General features: G+C 41.6%; 1 protein-coding gene across 3 annotated transcripts; it reads right to left on the bottom strand.

Moving 5' to 3' along the window:
• Positions 1 to 309: 309 nt before the first annotated feature.
• LOC148332753 (testis-expressed protein 2-like) lies at positions 310 to 16,441 on the bottom strand. Of its 3 annotated transcripts, none has more exons than XM_088302852.1 (13): positions 16,286 to 16,441; positions 15,678 to 15,769; positions 9,258 to 10,771; positions 8,967 to 9,167; positions 8,492 to 8,798; positions 8,160 to 8,383; positions 6,758 to 6,922; positions 4,958 to 5,057; positions 3,646 to 3,763; positions 2,999 to 3,112; positions 2,531 to 2,746; positions 2,281 to 2,401; positions 310 to 2,001 (listed from the first exon to the last, which is right to left on the bottom strand). In XM_088302852.1, exons 3-13 carry the CDS (start codon positions 10,749 to 10,751, stop codon positions 1,858 to 1,860), a joined length of 3,204 nt encoding a protein of 1,067 aa, XP_088158978.1. In that variant the 5' UTR covers positions 10,752 to 10,771; positions 15,678 to 15,769; positions 16,286 to 16,441; the 3' UTR covers positions 310 to 1,857. The 3 variants fall into 3 exon arrangements, with proteins under 3 accessions (XP_088158978.1, XP_088158980.1, XP_088158979.1); XM_088302854.1 differs by having other exon boundaries at positions 2,999 to 3,106; XM_088302853.1 differs by lacking the exon at positions 16,286 to 16,441 and adding an exon at positions 15,938 to 16,096.
• Between the last annotated feature and the right edge of the window lie 120 nt (positions 16,442 to 16,561).

Genomic DNA, 16,561 nt, shown 5'->3' with positions numbered 1-16,561 from the left:
CATTGGCAAGATGGGAAGACGCAAAAACAAGGATGCGTGCTGACCTACAGAAGTCTGAAAGGGACAAAATTAAATAAATAAATACAGAATGACATGTTTGATTAATGCACCAATAAATAAACAAAAATCTCATTCATTAAGTGAGGAATTAAACATACCAGTGTCATTAATTAAATTACCAATCACTATATGTAAAATAATATAAGCATTTCTGCATTTCATTCATTATTTCATGGTGCAGTGTTGCAGTGTTTCACAAATGTATTTTAGTGGGTGAGCGGCACTTAAGAGAACACAAGCAACGACTAATTTTTGCAATTTATTAAAACCTCACATCTCCATTCAAACCTTAATGTTGAGGGTCAAAAACAATTCAATGAAAAAAATTATCGATTGAGATTTATTTAGCTCCATAAATAAGGCAGATACACAATCACTGAATTTGGCCTTAAAAATTGCACATCCATTTTAACAGGTCAGTAATAATTCACAGATACAAATAGTCGCGGATCTTCATATACCCTCAAAATTGTGATTCGATTCATTCCAAAGTAGACAAAAAAGCCACCTCATGGGAAAACACTTAACAAAAAGCTACTAAGGCATACGGGTAAACAATCACATCCAAGAAACTATTGTGTTGCAGCCCATTAGTATACTTACAGTAAAGAAAAAAATAATTTCTGTAAACAATGATAGATGTTTTGTAGCAATTGCAACGGATGCGTGTACCTTTTAGCAGAGAGGACTAGCACTTTATAAAGCTAGTACTTTGGTATGACATCTATTTTTGTTTCCAAAAAGGTAACCTATAAGCCTTTACATTCTTGGCAAGTGAGGCTTAGCTCCAGAGTACTTTCGTATCATCAAATTAACGGTCAAACTTTAACGACAAGTTGACAAATGGGAACTTGAGCTCTGCAAGCATCGCCTTTCACGTTAACTTGGTGAATTTACTTCCAACGCTCGCTAGGTTGCAAAGATAATGACGTCCCATAATTATTGAGACAGACATTGTACATTGTTTTATCACAAGAATGTGAAAAGGAAAACGTCATCGTGCAGCCGCTTGCATACCTCGATTAAAAAAAAGTTACGCGGTTCATTGCATCATGAAGAACAAAAAGCACCCACGCATACATTCAATAGAGCTGTTAAACGACAAACCTCTCAGTAGACTTTTAGACGGCTTGCACATCATTCATTAGTCAACGCAGCATTTATATCATTGCACTTGAAAGTATGGAATGTACACGGTAAAAATTGTAATGTTCCGCCCTCGAGCATTATTTCCAGATGGACGTGGATAAAGGGCATTATTGGCATGAGAATTGGCTTTCAGGTTGTAGTCACAGCACAAACGAATACTGTTAGTGAACACCTGATCAACAACAATCGGAGCTTTTACCTGCTTACATTTGAGTCAACCTTCCACCCCTGACACGTCCGCTCGCTTTCTGTGGCCTCAATTGTCGGATTTTTTAATTTTTTTCGCAGGCCTTAAGACATCTGGTGAATGCTTCTATATTTGGAGCGCATTAACGAGATCAGACATTGCACTCAAAGAGCCCAAAGCAAGTCATTCTTTCACTAATACGTTCCTTCTTCCATGGAAATCCTTCAAAGACAAGCTAGAAAACGGAGCAGCACATATATTCGCTTTAGTGACAGAATTTGTGAAACTATCTTGTTCGTTTGCATTTTGTGTTGGTTGGGTGATGAGGACACAGTGAGGGCATATAACATCCCTGTCCGCAATTTCTCTCCTTTGGCCCCAACTTCCATTTCGCGTGATCTGTATTGTTTTGGGCAAATACTGTATCGTAAACAGGCCTTTTTTTTTTTTTTTTTTTGTGGCTAGCTGGTGCTGTCCCTCTCCGGGTGGGATGGCGGTTGGTCCACCGCAGACCAAACCAAAGGACCAGCAGCAGTTCGTTGGTCCATGGCTGAGTGCATGATAGTCAGCCACACATCGTCCATGTTTGGCATGACAAAGATTTTCTGAAATAAACAGAGAAAGATCATTGACTCAAATTCATTCATAGCTGGAAACAATTCTGTGATAAAAAACAAAACAGTTCCAACGTCACAACTATTCAAATATATCGAATGAAGTCTAGCACAAAGTCCTCTTTCACACGCACCCCTCCCTCTCTAAGGTCACGCTGTCGTCAGCCGCATTATAAGACTTTATATCTATTTACGAGAAAATTCAAGACTTTTGGAACGTCTTATGGTGGTGGAAATATGATATGGCCATGCCATACGACGCATCAGTACCTGAAGCTCCTGCTCCAGTTTTTTCTCGATCCAGTCAGTGACGTGAGCCAGAGTGACTTCTCTTTCTCCCAGTTTAGGTCTTGCCTTCAGTTCCAACAGAGGAGGCTTCCTGAAGCCATACCTGAAAAACATATTCCCAAGCGTCGAAGGAAAAAAAACAGTTTACATTTACTCTATCAAGAGGCCAGATAACTGACTGCACTTTTACATTTGAAGTGGCTGGCATTCATTTCACAGGTCTTGAACATACCAAATCCGGTCCGTGGGCGGGGGAGGTATGTTGACAGCAAGAGTCCCTTGGAGTTTCTGCAACTCCACTGTTAGAAGGAGAGGGGTGTTCGATACCTCCTCCATCTTCTTTTTGATGAACTCTGTCTCTGTTGCTTTCTGGAAGTATTTGGACTTGGTGATTTTGTCGACAAAGCGCATGATTTTGCTGGGTTTGTGCCCTCCAACAAAAGTATATCTAGATAAAAAAAAAATTAAAATCAGGAGAAGATTTTAAAATCTTAATGTGTTTACTCATTCAATTATGCTGGCACATACAAACGCCAACTTCAATGAAGTTGGGACGTTGTGTGAAACAAAAAAACAACGCACAATTTGCTCATTCTTTTCACCGATATTTAATTGAATACACATTTTTTTTTCTGTAAACATCCATTCATTTTTAATGTGACGCCTCCAACATGTTCTCAACATGTTCCACGCTCCTCACCCTTCTGCTCCAGGGACTTCGTTCGATTGCTCAATGGCATCTTCTTCATCCGATGAGCCTGCACTGGAAGACTCCTCATCACTGTCAGCCAGGCAGTAAGTTCGAGGTCTGGCTCTGTCACAAAAGCAACAGACAAACAAAGCAATTAGTGCAGGCCCCCTTATTCACAAATCACATCGACACATGATGTGCGCAACTCATAACGTACTTCAGTGCGTTACTTCAAACAATTTCCCGGCATGTTGTAAACGAATATGGTAGTTGTTGATCAACTTAGTCTATTTATTCCACTACATTTCTGAAAAGGGGGTTCTTGAGAATAAAACAACGCCCCTCAGAAATAATGCCGTTGCACTTATTACACTTACGCATCTAAAATGCCAGAGGCCAAACTAGAGAGGCATAGAATGTTGAAGGCGGTCAATCAGGACTTACCAACAACAGAAATGAATCCATTTAACAGCAGCAGAAAGTAGAAAGGAAGAAGAGAAGGAGTAGGAAAAAAAATTAAGAAAAACAGGTGAGGTTGGCTCAAATGAAAAGAAGCCTTTTCCATGATATGCAGAAGGAAAGCCCATAAAATCCAACACAACCGAGGCTCTTTTTGTCTTTTTCAATTAGTGATGATTATCGTTTGGATTCTTTACCCATCTTCCCCCAAACGGAGGCTTTCTCCTTCCTTGCCGAGGCGAATCAGGTTCATCTTAGTTTCAAGGGTCATCAGGAAGGAACCACTGTAGGAAATGTCCAGGTCAAACCACATACCTGCGGAGGGAGGGATTCAAATGAGAGGCGGAACATTTCGGAAGTGGTCTGATTTGTTTCACTGACGGACGAAAATCCACTCCCGTCAGTGCTTTGTCCGTCATTTTGAAAAAGTGTCCCATCATTCGTCAATCGTCAGCAAAAGGGACGTCGGCTGAGTTACAATCAAGAACATGTTTTTCTTTCTTTGTATTTATGCATCTCAATTGGACAGTATTGAAGTCGTTGTTGCATGTGCAGTGAACATTTCTTGGTTACCCACTAGAGGGCAGCAAATGTACGCAGCAGATCAAAGTCAAACATGGATAGAGTGTGTGTGTGTGTGGGGGGGGGGGGGGGGGGGTAGAAAACAACCTGTGTCACTTTCAAACATTCATCAAACAGGTGGTAGGTGCGGCATAACCCACAGATCGCATGCACTCGAACCTTACAAAGCATATGACGATGAAACAATAAGTGTATCTCATAAATCCATCACTCAAAGCTTCATTCAGGCCAGCAGGTAACTTTAGCTCCGTTGCTCACGGTTAAAGTGCAAGCTTGTTAACAATGTTAGACCGAAAGAAAGCACCACGTTGAGTCAATATGGACTAGAATTAAAGCGTGTCGTGGAAATAAAGACATTTCCAGGTGGAAACTGCTACCAAAATGTTGTTGATTTGTTTGGCCATTCACGCATGTCCTAAATGGAATGCTCTACCAATCCACAACTTCCCTCAAAGGGCCTGTTTGTTGCAAACGGATGTTATGCAATCTGCATGGGAAAAGTAAGGTTAGGCAAAGGCTACAAATGCCGTCTTTGTTTGGAAGCAAACATTTGACAATGAGGGGCAAAGTGACCAGAACGGCGTGCACGCCAACTGGTCCAAAATGCTGCCGCTCGCCTTGGAACTGGAGCCCGGACGAGGGAGCATGTAACGCCCAAGCTTGGCTTCTCTTTACTGGCTCCAGTGCACTTCAGAGTTCATGTTAAGAAACTTGTGTTTGTCATGACATCTTTAAATGGCCTCGCCCCAAAAGTACTTCTCTGAGTTCCTCCACCCCGACGCACCTGCCCGCGGCAGTTCTCGCCACCCGAGTTAAATTAAGAACTAACGGTTGCTAATCACATTGCGTAATCGATGGAATAAATCGATATGATAACTGATTCTAGAGATTTGTTAGCAACAGCCGCAAATCTTTTCTGGCGCTTACCTTTGTAGTCGATGGAAGGACTGGACGCTCCGAGGATTCTCGGTGTGGCCACACCCATGTCGAGTTCTGTCAGGGTTAGCTCATTCATGAAATATGGCAACTGGAAAAGAGAAGAAGTCAACAACAACGGATATCAAAAAGTATAGACACCAATTCCAATAAAGTTGGGAGCTTGTGTAAAACGCATTTAAAAACAGCATGCTATGATTTTCAAACCCATTGACATTTTCAATTGAAGCTACTACAAAGACATATTTAATGTTCAAACTGATGAGTTATTTTTTGCAAATATTCTCGTCTTTTGAATGCAACGCGACGAGAAAAAGTTCCAAAACTGCGGATACAGAAGCAGCAAAAGATTGGGAGAGTTGAGGAAAGCTATATATCAAATAATAGAAATAAATAAATAAATAACACCTGCCAGTTCACAGGCAGGCAGGTGAATTGGATACAGATTCGTGTTATGATGGGCATAAAAGGAGCATCCATAAAGGCTCAGTGGTTCACAAGGATGTACTCGGCATGAGCCAAAAGTCCAACATTTCTCAGCAAGCAAGGCATTCAGAGGATTTCATCATCTACGATGAATAAGATCATCAAAAGATTTAGAGGATCTGGAGAAAACACTGCACTTAGTGTCAAGGCAAAAAAAAAAAAAACACCACAGAAAGCTTGTGACCTTTGATCCCTCAGGCGGCACGGCATAAAAACTGGCATCATTGTGTCAAGGATATTGCCATGTGTGCTCACAAGCACTGAAGAAAAGCGCTATCAGGTAACACAGTTTGCTGCTACATCTACAAATGCATCAGAGGCCGACGAATACAAAGTGGAAAAATGTGCTGTGGTCTGACGAGTCCACATTCATCCAATTGCTTTGGAAATCGTTGACGTCGTCTCCTCCAGATTGTTGCCAGTGCACAAGTTCCAAAGCGAGCATATTTTATGGTATGGGCGTGCGCGCCCATGGCATGGGTAACTTGCACTTTGGTGAAGTTGACATTCATGCTGAACAGTATTTCCAAGTTTTTTTCAGGGATTTCAGCAAGAAAATGTCAAGCTGCATTTTGCAGATCCGTCAAAAGAAAATGTGTAGCATGTTTATGAAGCGCACAATACAACAAGAGACCTTTGAAGGCGTGCATCAAGCAATACTGTCAAAGAATTCCACTCATAAACCTTGAAAAGTGAGTGTCCTTTGCTCCCAAATGCTTGTTTGAGTGTTGTTCGGAAAGCAAAGATGATGTAACATAGTGGTAAACATTTTTGGAACCTGTTAAAAGGTCTCAAAAAAGCGTGATCATTTTGAACATTAAATATCTAGTCTTTGTTGTGCATTCAATTGAATATAGGTTGAAAAGGATTTGCAAATCAAATATTCCATTTTTATTTGTTTAATATAACGTCTCAACTTCATTGGAATTGAGGTTTGTGTATACCACAGACAAAGACAGGACACAGCAACAAACCTTGTTTGTACATGTCAGTCCCTTGTGGAAATGTCTGCGCGCAAACATTTTCCAGCGTGACACAGACTACAACGTTAACATCCTTATGGTTCAAAATGATTTGGAACGATTATAGAGTCGAGTCTACAACTACCGTAGGTTATTATCAAACAAATGCCTAGAAGAAAGGAACCAAACCATATATTTAAAAAAATTCAAATTAAAACGCAACTGACTGAATCCTTTGCGTGTCTCGTTTGTACCCTTCAAAAGATGCCAAATGACTTTTTGCACACTTTCTTTACACTTTTAAAAGGAAATAGAATATACAAATGGGCCTCAATCGTCTCACCCGTATCTTGCTGAGTTTCATTTGAATCTTCTTGGAGACAACTTGAGCCCAGTAAGGCTCCCGCAGAAAATCCCAGAAGAGTCGGCCCACAGCTGCATTCACCCAGGAAACAGGATCCTCCCCCTCCTCCTTGAGCGGTTCCTGCGCTGAGGTGGGGCTCTGAAGCTATAGAAACAGTACGTTGACAACACACACACAAGTAAGGATAATGAAGAGCTCATGATTCCACTACACCAGTGCTCAACCGCTTTTCGGCAATGTGCCCCCTTGCGAAATAATTTTTTGAAGTCAAGTACCTCCTAATCAGCGCAAAACATTTTTTGGATGGAAAACCAATCAAGATAAAACAGAGCGCAATGCATCAGTGCCTGATTTGAACAACATAACTGATGATGCAGAAAACGTTTATTTAGGGGCAGTGATCAAATAAAGCAAATTTGTTGTTACAGTCGCGTGCATGTGTCTTTTTTAAAATCCTGATCAAAAATATCCATGGCCTGGAACATTTGGCCTGATAATATTCACTCATGTTGACACACACAGGTTTAAATGGCTAGTAAGTGCAAGTTCTCACGCCACACCCGGGAACTCTTTGATTGTAATTAGTGTAGAAATATTCAAAGCGACAGTACACTTCATCAAGGGCAGCACTGGCTTTGCTGGATACCGAGTCACGAGCAAAGCTTAAGAATCGTTAAAGGGTCATTGACATAATAGAAATCAGGAAAAGGATATTGAAAAGTTTGAAAACGCCAATTGCTATGTGGGAAATGAGTAGTTTTGAAAAATTCAACTTACAAAAAGCTCTCGGACGCATTGGGTTCAAATTTTGGAGATTCATTTTTCAGAGGTCGACCTGAGCAGAAGTCGAGATATCCACAAATTCTGGTGCCGATTGATGGCCGTTTTTGGACATTATGTACGATGTCTGTACAATGATTGTTTTTGGCGACAAATTATGTCCGGTTCCTCGATACGAGAGAGGCTATATTGATTGATAACTAGAAAAGGGTCTTTTAAGAGCGGTTTTCGATTTCTCCAGAAAAAATTGATAAAATCGAAAATGCAAGCTAATATTTTCCTGAGCAAAATACACAGTAAGAATTATTGAGTGAAAAATGGGCCGTCCTGGCTGGATGAATCCTTTGAAAAGATTAAAGAAATGTATTTTGCCTGATCACTTTTTCTCTTTGTTTAAATCGTACACAAGTTCCGCCAGGGGGTGTAAATTTACAAGCCTAACCGTATATATTCTGCTCCTGTGACATGTCATCGTCGCTTAAATAATTGTAACATATTTAATAGATACCAAAAGAAAAAGGTAACTAATGTGTCATCTAACAAGGAACGATGTATTGACTTCTTTTTGAAATGGACAATGACAGGATGAAATATGTGACACCTTCTTTTCAGCTGCGGGGCTGCTCTGCGGACACTGGAGCTCCGAGCCGGTTGCTGGGGATTTGAGCGCGATGGGTTTTGTCAGCAATGAAGCCATGTAGACGCTGTAGTCCAGCAGCTGGCTTTTGGCACTGCCGGCTGTTGGGGAATCTTTTGTCCTGGACTGCGATGCCAGCGTTTCATCCAGACTGCTGCGGCTACTGCTGCGACTAGGAGAGCTCAGAGCTGTGGGAAATAATTGAAAGAACAGGCTGAGGAACAGACACTTTTCAATCTGTTATTCAAATGCACATCCACAAATCGGTTATTATAAATCATCAGTAGTATGCTCACCACTTTTGGAGCTTGCGGGACTTGCAGTTTTCTTCAAATCCACCTTAAGCAAAGAAGCTGACATAAACCTTTGGAACCACTCCTCCTTCTCCCTCCCAGTCCTTCCAAACAGATAGAGAGTCAGATCTCTACTGGAGGTCATTGACCGGGCGGGCTCTTGGCTTGCCCCTGTCCCCGCGTCTCTGTTCTCACTGGTGTCACCTTCCACCTTAGATATGAAATCATCCTGTTTGCCGAGCTCGATGCAGATGGGATATTTTTTGTTCCATATCCGTTTCCTGGCCAGGCTCTGAGGCAATAGGTGCACCTGGAAAATAGTTGGGAGGAAATTTTAGAGTTGCTGTGTTCAGGTCAAATTGATCACGAAAGGCCTGCTCTAAAACAGCCGTGATTAGTGTTGTGTGTGTGCGTGTGTGTGTGTGAGAAAGCACGTGTGTGGTTTTTAAAGGCGGAAACAAGTCATTCAACCACATACTTTGCTGTTTGTTAGATCGTAGATCTTCTGGCTGATGTAGGTGACATCTGGCTTTGGTTCGTTGTGTGTGGCACGTCGAGCAATATTGTGGTTTGGTTTGGACAGACGGATGATGGAGCCCTCCAAGCGGACAAACACAGAGTGTGTCAATGTGGCATGGTAGCTTTCTGGGTCGTAGCTTGTTATTTCATTCATCCAGCCCTGAAGAGGAAGAACATTTTACAGGATTTAAGTTTTGACAAGGACCGGAATGAGCTTTCAATAAATACATACAAATACATTTCCACTGACCTTAAATATTTCTGGTTCTTTAATGTCTAACTGTGCGAGGTTCCACAATTTTCCATGTTTTTTGGAATATCTGAAGGGCCTGTCAAGTTTGGGTCCAGTCAGCCACACAACTCCTATTGCCACAAAGAATCCCAACGCCACTCCGAGCAGAACTCCTCTGACATGCTCCGGCAAAGGTAATATAAAACAGCCGTAGACCAGAATAGTAAGGATGAAAAGGGTATAGAGAGGAACACTCGGCGGGGGCTCAGCATCTTCAGATTCATTCTCGACGCAAGGTTCGGTCGTGCCGCTCAACGGCACGTGAGGCTGTCTATCAGTTTTGCTCCCAACATCAATATCGGTGTCGGTAGCACAAGAGTCAAAGTCCTCGCTGTACAAAATGAAAAAGTCCTCATCCTCCTGTTTTGCAAGAGCAGACATGGAGCACTTGTCCAAAGATATCGGGAATGAGGATGATTTGTTGGTGCTCTTCGTGTCAGAAGGGGCCACGTGAGAGTCAGCGGGACCAGAGGTTCCACTATTTGGACTTTCACCCTCCAAATCACTGGCCTCCTCCTCTTTGATGCAGTCGTTGTTGTTGCTCTCAAGGTGGCCATTGACAGAATTCAGATTGGAGAGTTCGGATGCGCTGGCAGACAGGGCCTTCGGTCGACTCGCGCCGCTGCTGCTGCTCTTTTCGTCCATCATCTTACTCAGGAGTTGAAGCGGTTCATAGATGGCCTCAGAGAGACGCCGTTTCGTGTCTTCGATTCGCGCTTCAACCTCAGAGACTTTGAAGAAGCTGCGGTTATCCGGTGAGAGGAGTGGTGGCGAAGGGGCCGTTTTGGGATCGCCGGCCGCTGACGTCGTCGTATTGTGCATCCTGGACTGGGTGAATTGTTTGAAGAGCTGCAGATTAAGGCGGGACTCTGAAAGGCGATACGGTGACGAGTCCTGAGATGTGTCAGACGATAAGGATTTAACCAGAGATTTCATGATATGCTTGTGCCGTGTGGTGGGGGCGGTCACGGAAGAGACGCCGTCTTTAGACTCAATATCAGAGGAAAAAGATTTCACCATCGTTAGAAAGGACTTGTCAGTGGACGGAAAGCTCAACGATTTAGTGGGTGATGAATTGGAACTTGTGCCTTTTTGCCCAGCAAGATGTGGCAATGAAGTTGTGTGCGAAGTAGAAAGTGGCGAAAGTCGGAGCGATTGAGGTGTGGGAGCCACGTCAACGGAAGGGTCCGATTGCTGTGCTTGAAACATCTCCACACTCGCCTCAACTCCGGTCACAACATTTAATTCGTCTTGAGTGGTTGATGTGGAGCAGACCGATGTGGTGTACAGCTCTTCCTCCTCCTCCTCTTCCTCCTTCCCAAGAGCGGAGAAGTGGATTGTGAGGGTCTCATTTGACTCCGATCGATGGACATGGAGCTTAGCGGCCAAAGCAGGTGGCTGTTTGTCCGTGGAGTAAGTGCTTTCTGCATGGCTAGGATGCCGGCTAGTCATCGCAGTACTCCAACTTTAGTCTGACAGGAAGAAAATGGCAACACCGGTTAGTGCGTGCGGAAATAATATAAAAAAAAAAAAAAATCACCAGTCATTGTAAAACCGCTTTAAGAATAAATAAAGGTATAGCGATTCCTCGTGCACATTCTCCAATTGATTTGACGTACACCAGAAGTGGCCAACGTGGTGCCTTCGGGGGAACCTTTGTACTGCACCCAGAAGATTTTATTTGTGTGTAACCACAAGCGCCCAAATTAGATGAGTCGTCCTCAATGTGATTGTTTCTCCCGATAGTGATTAATGGTAAACTTTAGTTTGCATAATTGAAATAAACAAAAGTGCTAGAAATAAAGCCACAAATGAGTGAGGTTGTTGTGATATAATGCTGTCTTAGGATGTGATCGGTCGCCTCATCAGAAGTGAGGATGAACGCAGCTTTTACAAGATTGTGATGTATTAATAACAAAAGAAATTTGTTGGAATAAACGACACAGAACACATCCCAGCGAGTGAGGCTTGAGACGGCATAACATTGTGGCACATTGTCTGCAATATCTTCCTTGACAATTTGACATGCCCTTTAAATGACAACCAGAAGTAATCAAACCAGCACGATGTGGACTACAAACAGTATTTTTATTCAAAGAAATGGTCATACTTTCTTGGTTTTTGCTTTAAGATGCAGGCCATTCAACTAAAAGACAGAATTTTGTATCGCAGCCTTTGTGCCATCTCACAATATCATCAACAGACTGAATATGTCTGACTTGCTGCTTTGAACATCATATACGTACGACTTCACAAGCAGAAGTTAATGAGAGACTACAGCGTGTTCTGACTTGTATCCACATTTCGGTTACGGTATGTCATTAAACTTCATCCTAAACCAAGAAAATCCCTTCGACAGTGAAATATTTAACGAGCATCGTGGGGTTAACATTTTGGCAAAACATTGTAGACAAGCAAAAATGAAAACATCTTTATATCACTTTGTTTTATTTCCCTTTCATATCACGACTGCGCACACATGACCATGTCCAATCGACCTTAACAAAACATCATTGTTGTCAGGGCAATGTAATTGGGCAAAGCATTTCTTAGTTAAGCCAGAGTGACAAAGAGCCACATTGTTATTAAATGAATGCGCAATTCATCAGAGACTAAAATGGTTATGCCATTGTTTGGAAAAAAAATAATCTGTAGCTCATGGTGAATGACTCTGGTCAAAATTCTTATCAGGGTGCCTTGGATTTTATAAGAGATAGCTGCACTATCGTTCTGGGCACAAACTGAACCAGTAAAGGTGTTCACGGATGCTCAGGCCTTTGACTTTATCCAAACAGAAAGGTTAACTTAACTCCGTGAGCGTGGACATACGGACTGTGTGGAGGATGCAACATGCTGCTGACGTGACACCGGCGCCGACCACAGACCACAAGTGTGAGAAAAAAAATCAAAGAAAGTCTTAGCAAAGAAAGTCTCTGACTAATGTTGACGTTGATTTGTTTCACATGGATTGTATTGTTTTTGTTTTTAGTTTCTAATTCCACGCAAATCGGAACTCATCAATAAAACGCATGAAATTACAGTCACCTCCTTAGCCAGGCATTAAAACAGGTGAGAAATACATGAGCCCTGTAGGAGGGTCTGGAGACCTGCTCCCCAGAAGAAAATCTGGAATATTTCCTATTTAAAAGCGTCAATCGAGCGGTTTATTTGATTCTGGGCTCTAGATTGCAACCAATTAACACAAGGTTTCGACTGAAAAAAATGTATACAGTGTACACGCACAACCAGCCGAAATCTCCTCGACTCTAACGACGACATTTTTTCTAAATATTGAGACTCGGGGTCAAAATTTGCACGAGTGTCACACGACTCGAGGTTAGCCCAGTAAATCCCAAGACGTGTGAAAATAAGATAAAATAAATAAACAAAAGCGAAAAGGGTGATGCTTATTTAAGGCTTTAATGTATGCTATGATTATGCGATTGTCTTTTTAAAAATAAAACATGATTTCAATCTTAATCAAAATAATAATTAGTTTTTCAATAATCGCCCAGCCACTTCTGACAACTTGCCTTTATGTTCTCTCCACAGAGACGTTACATACAGCATAAAATGTAAGACCCAGATATTAAAATTCAAGATTTTTTCGAGTATTATGTCCGAATTCATAAATACACTGCTTTTAACACTTTTTAAAATTCAATTTGCAAAAAGTCCCAAGGCATTCATTTGAATGCTTGCATAATTCAGCTCATAACTGAAACAAAAAGAGCCTTGTGCCTGATGTACAAAAACTATAAATGATCACGAGTACACAGCGTTACGAGATAAAATTATAGGTATTTTATTCTCAAAAAGACAACATAAGCTATCTTTATTTCAGATGGTCAAAGCCTCGCCAGAGCCCGAATTGTGAAAACATTCAACAAACAAGAAGGAAAAACAAACCCAAGAAAAAGAAAACTGCCGCAACCAGTTTTACTGCATTTCAAGAAGTAGCGACGCAGCTGTTTGCCTTTCAAACAGACCGCGTGCCAACTCCCGCATCACTGAACGCTTCGCTAATTTGACCATTACCAGCAGAAGAGTAGACACTTTGCGCCGGGCCCATCAGACACTTATTTTCAACTCACTTTCATTGACAGAACTGACAATAGAGACCCGACTCAATCAACCTTTTGTCCACGCCATCGGCTGCAAAGCCTCGAGAAAGCAAACTTGGACATTTCTCCTCATCTCACCTGCGCCTCATAACATTCGCCAAACACCTCACCCTTTCTTGAAGGCGTTTCTTTTCTTTTTTTTTCTTTTTAAGATGACACTCAAGTTTTTATTTATAACAACACAAAAGATGGCACTCGACATAATGGTGCTGTCTGATCTGTCACACGGAAACAAATACAATAGCAAGCAACAAAGTCACGTCGTCCTTATTGAATTATTGCAACATACAGTATACGAACACTGAAATAACTTGAAAGTGACAAAGAGGAGCATATGTCTGACACGATTTGGATCGGGGCTCGGAAAAGGCCACTTCATGATAACCCGCAGCCATTCTTTGTTTTTTGTTTTTGTGTGTTTATACTGTCGAAGCCACGATCAATGTTTTATGTCTGAGCACAAGTTTTCTGATACTGGGCAGCAAATATTTTTTCGGGCGGATTTTCTTCTTCTTTACGCTTGTATCCTGCACCGATTCATTAAAAGCCGTCAAGATAAGGCTTCAATCCATTTTGGTTTGAGACGACGGGAAAACAAAGTGGAAAATTAATGACATGATATTACTATCCACATGTGTTAAGGGTTGATTTTCTTTTTTTGCCACCCATATGTAATGCACACCAAATTAGAAGGCGTACTGTTTTTTTTCTTGAGAAAACTCAAGGATTTTATGCGCGTCTTAATACGGAAAATGTAGTAGTCGTCTGCTTTATTTCACTTTATGATTTAGCACCGACCATCATCCCTCTGAGACACACTTGGCTCCAAGTTGGAGGTCGAAGCTTCTCGCAGCCGTACCATGGCAGGCGGTCCAACAGCACATGAAGGCGCAACACAACAAGCGCCCCACGGCCGTATTATTCCCGTCAAGGGACAACAGTCCTCCGATATTGCCAACGACAACAAACAAGGCTGGTGCAGACATGCTGCCCGTAAAGACGCAAAATGACAAACACCGATAGTCTCTCACGAATGTCACAGCCAAAAATACAATCGACAGGTCCACGTGAAGTCCAGCTCACATCGAAATGAGAAAAAAACCTTGGGAAAATTACAAATTAAAAGAGAAACAGCAGCGAAGCTCTTCGAACAGGCTGCCAAATCAAAAAGCGCCAATCAAGCTTTTCAAAGAAAATGAAACCGAACATAATTAATTATGGAATTCAAAAATCACCACAAAGCAGGATGTGATTTGTCTTTTTAAAAATTGGCTTCAATTTTGTGTTTGACAAACATCACTGTTTCAGGTCGGTGGTAGAAGTTCGAAATAAGCGTCAACACTCTAAATACTGACTTTGCACATTTATTTTTGCAATAGATGTTTTAAAAGAAAAACTAATTGAGGGGGGAATATTTTCTTAAAAATGCTGAGGCAGCAAAGTTAGTCAAACACAAAATTTTAGGCACTGGCAACTGTTTTTGGCTCCAGCTGTTTTGCATGATGTTGGTCATTGTGTACGCTATCTTCGGAAAAACGGTGCTCAATCAATAATCATCATGTGGCTTTGTTTATATTTGACATAGCCTACAGTATCAGCCAAACGTAGCTCGGGTTGTCCGCGTAGAAGGTGTCAGTACAACTTGTATCAGAGAACTTGTGTTGGGAGAAGTAGAAAGCAGGTGGTTGAAGGATAGGCTGAGTTTCTAGAGAGCAATCTTGCAAAGCGAGTTACTAGCTTTTAATAAACCAGCAAAACCTCTTTTTGTATTGACTTTAACAATCCACATTTAAAACGCGGGTTCCGAGGAAAACCTTGTCTCTATTTGAAAACTTGTATGCAAAATAAGTTTCTCCTCTGATTAGACCCAGAGATCGGCAACTTTCTACATATTTGAGTAATTGCCTCGAGGCGATGTTTCGGGAGAGCTAATTTGATTACATTTCCAAATGTTTTATGCACATCATTCAAGCATATGATTTCCATGTGACGAAAGTTGTACTTTTTTTAATAATCCTTTACAGTCTGTGTATTAGGAATGAACATATTTTGTACTTTGTCCCCAAATGCGTTTGGATTCTTTGAGAAATCTTATTTGTGTATTTTTATGCATTTGATTTGACTCTGTTTACTACTATATTACTTTGTCCTCTTCTCTCTTCTCTGTCTGGCTGGACTTTGTCCTCGCATAAGGTCATTTGTAGCTCAGGAAACCGATCGATAATGAGTTCACATTTACTGGCAAAGTGCTTACCTTGTCTTCTCAGTGCCATTCAATGCAGCAGGGGACGTACATCTGCCCACTGCAGAGTCAGATTTCACATGTTCATGACACTCGGGCGACTTCTGTCAAAATAGCACAAAAAAAATCTATGTGAAAAACACAAAATACACACCTAGGCAGGGGAAGTCCTGTTTTGAGGATTTAACTACTGAAGAGTAAAAGCCACAAATGTGGTTGATGTTGTCAGCAAGCAGATTGCAAACAGTAAACGGAGTGGCGGCGATTATTACTTATTACTCGTGTTCCAAATCGAAGGAGAAGTAAATGCCTGAGTTGGAATTGTGGTTCAAAATGTCTTCTCGAAATCTTGACACATATCAGTCAACGCTCACGTAACAGACGTAATCCAAGATTGTAATACTACCCACGTCAATGGAGTCTTCCCAAACTCTCCAACGGTGACGTTAGACAATACATACACGAAAGAGAAAGTAGTTAGCTTGCGACAACTTCAACCTCAGTGTTGGCAAGTCCACGTTAGTCGAAGGTTTCCTCGCCACTGGTGCTAAAACAGGCTTGATCAAAATAAAACAAACAAAAACACACACTCAAAAAAAAACAAACAAACAATAGCTTACCTTGGACATCCAACTTCATTTTTCTCACAAACGCCAAACAAAACTGACTGTCATGAGAAGACTCCAATTTCATTCCGCATAACAATGATAGGTGTAAATGCGCGTCATCAGTTGTCCAACTGTTCTCCGTCTACTTACTTAGCCTGTTGACAAGTGACTCAATTCCTTATAGAAAAAAAAATCATTTTTTAAAAGCCAAACTAGTCAAGCAGAGAGTATCGATCACAGCCGCGCCGTGCGCTCTAGTAGTTTCGAGCGATGTTTTCGACGACCTAC

This window comes from Idiotropiscis lumnitzeri, chromosome 8 (genome assembly GCF_059441095.1).
Source record: "Idiotropiscis lumnitzeri isolate Australia: NSW breed Sydney's pygmy pipehorse chromosome 8, RoL_Ilum_1.0, whole genome shotgun sequence".
Lineage (NCBI taxonomy): Eukaryota > Metazoa > Chordata > Actinopteri > Syngnathiformes > Syngnathidae > Idiotropiscis > Idiotropiscis lumnitzeri.
The sequence above is the reverse complement of the archived record's forward strand: the minus strand, read 5'-3'. Positions and strand labels throughout refer to the sequence as shown.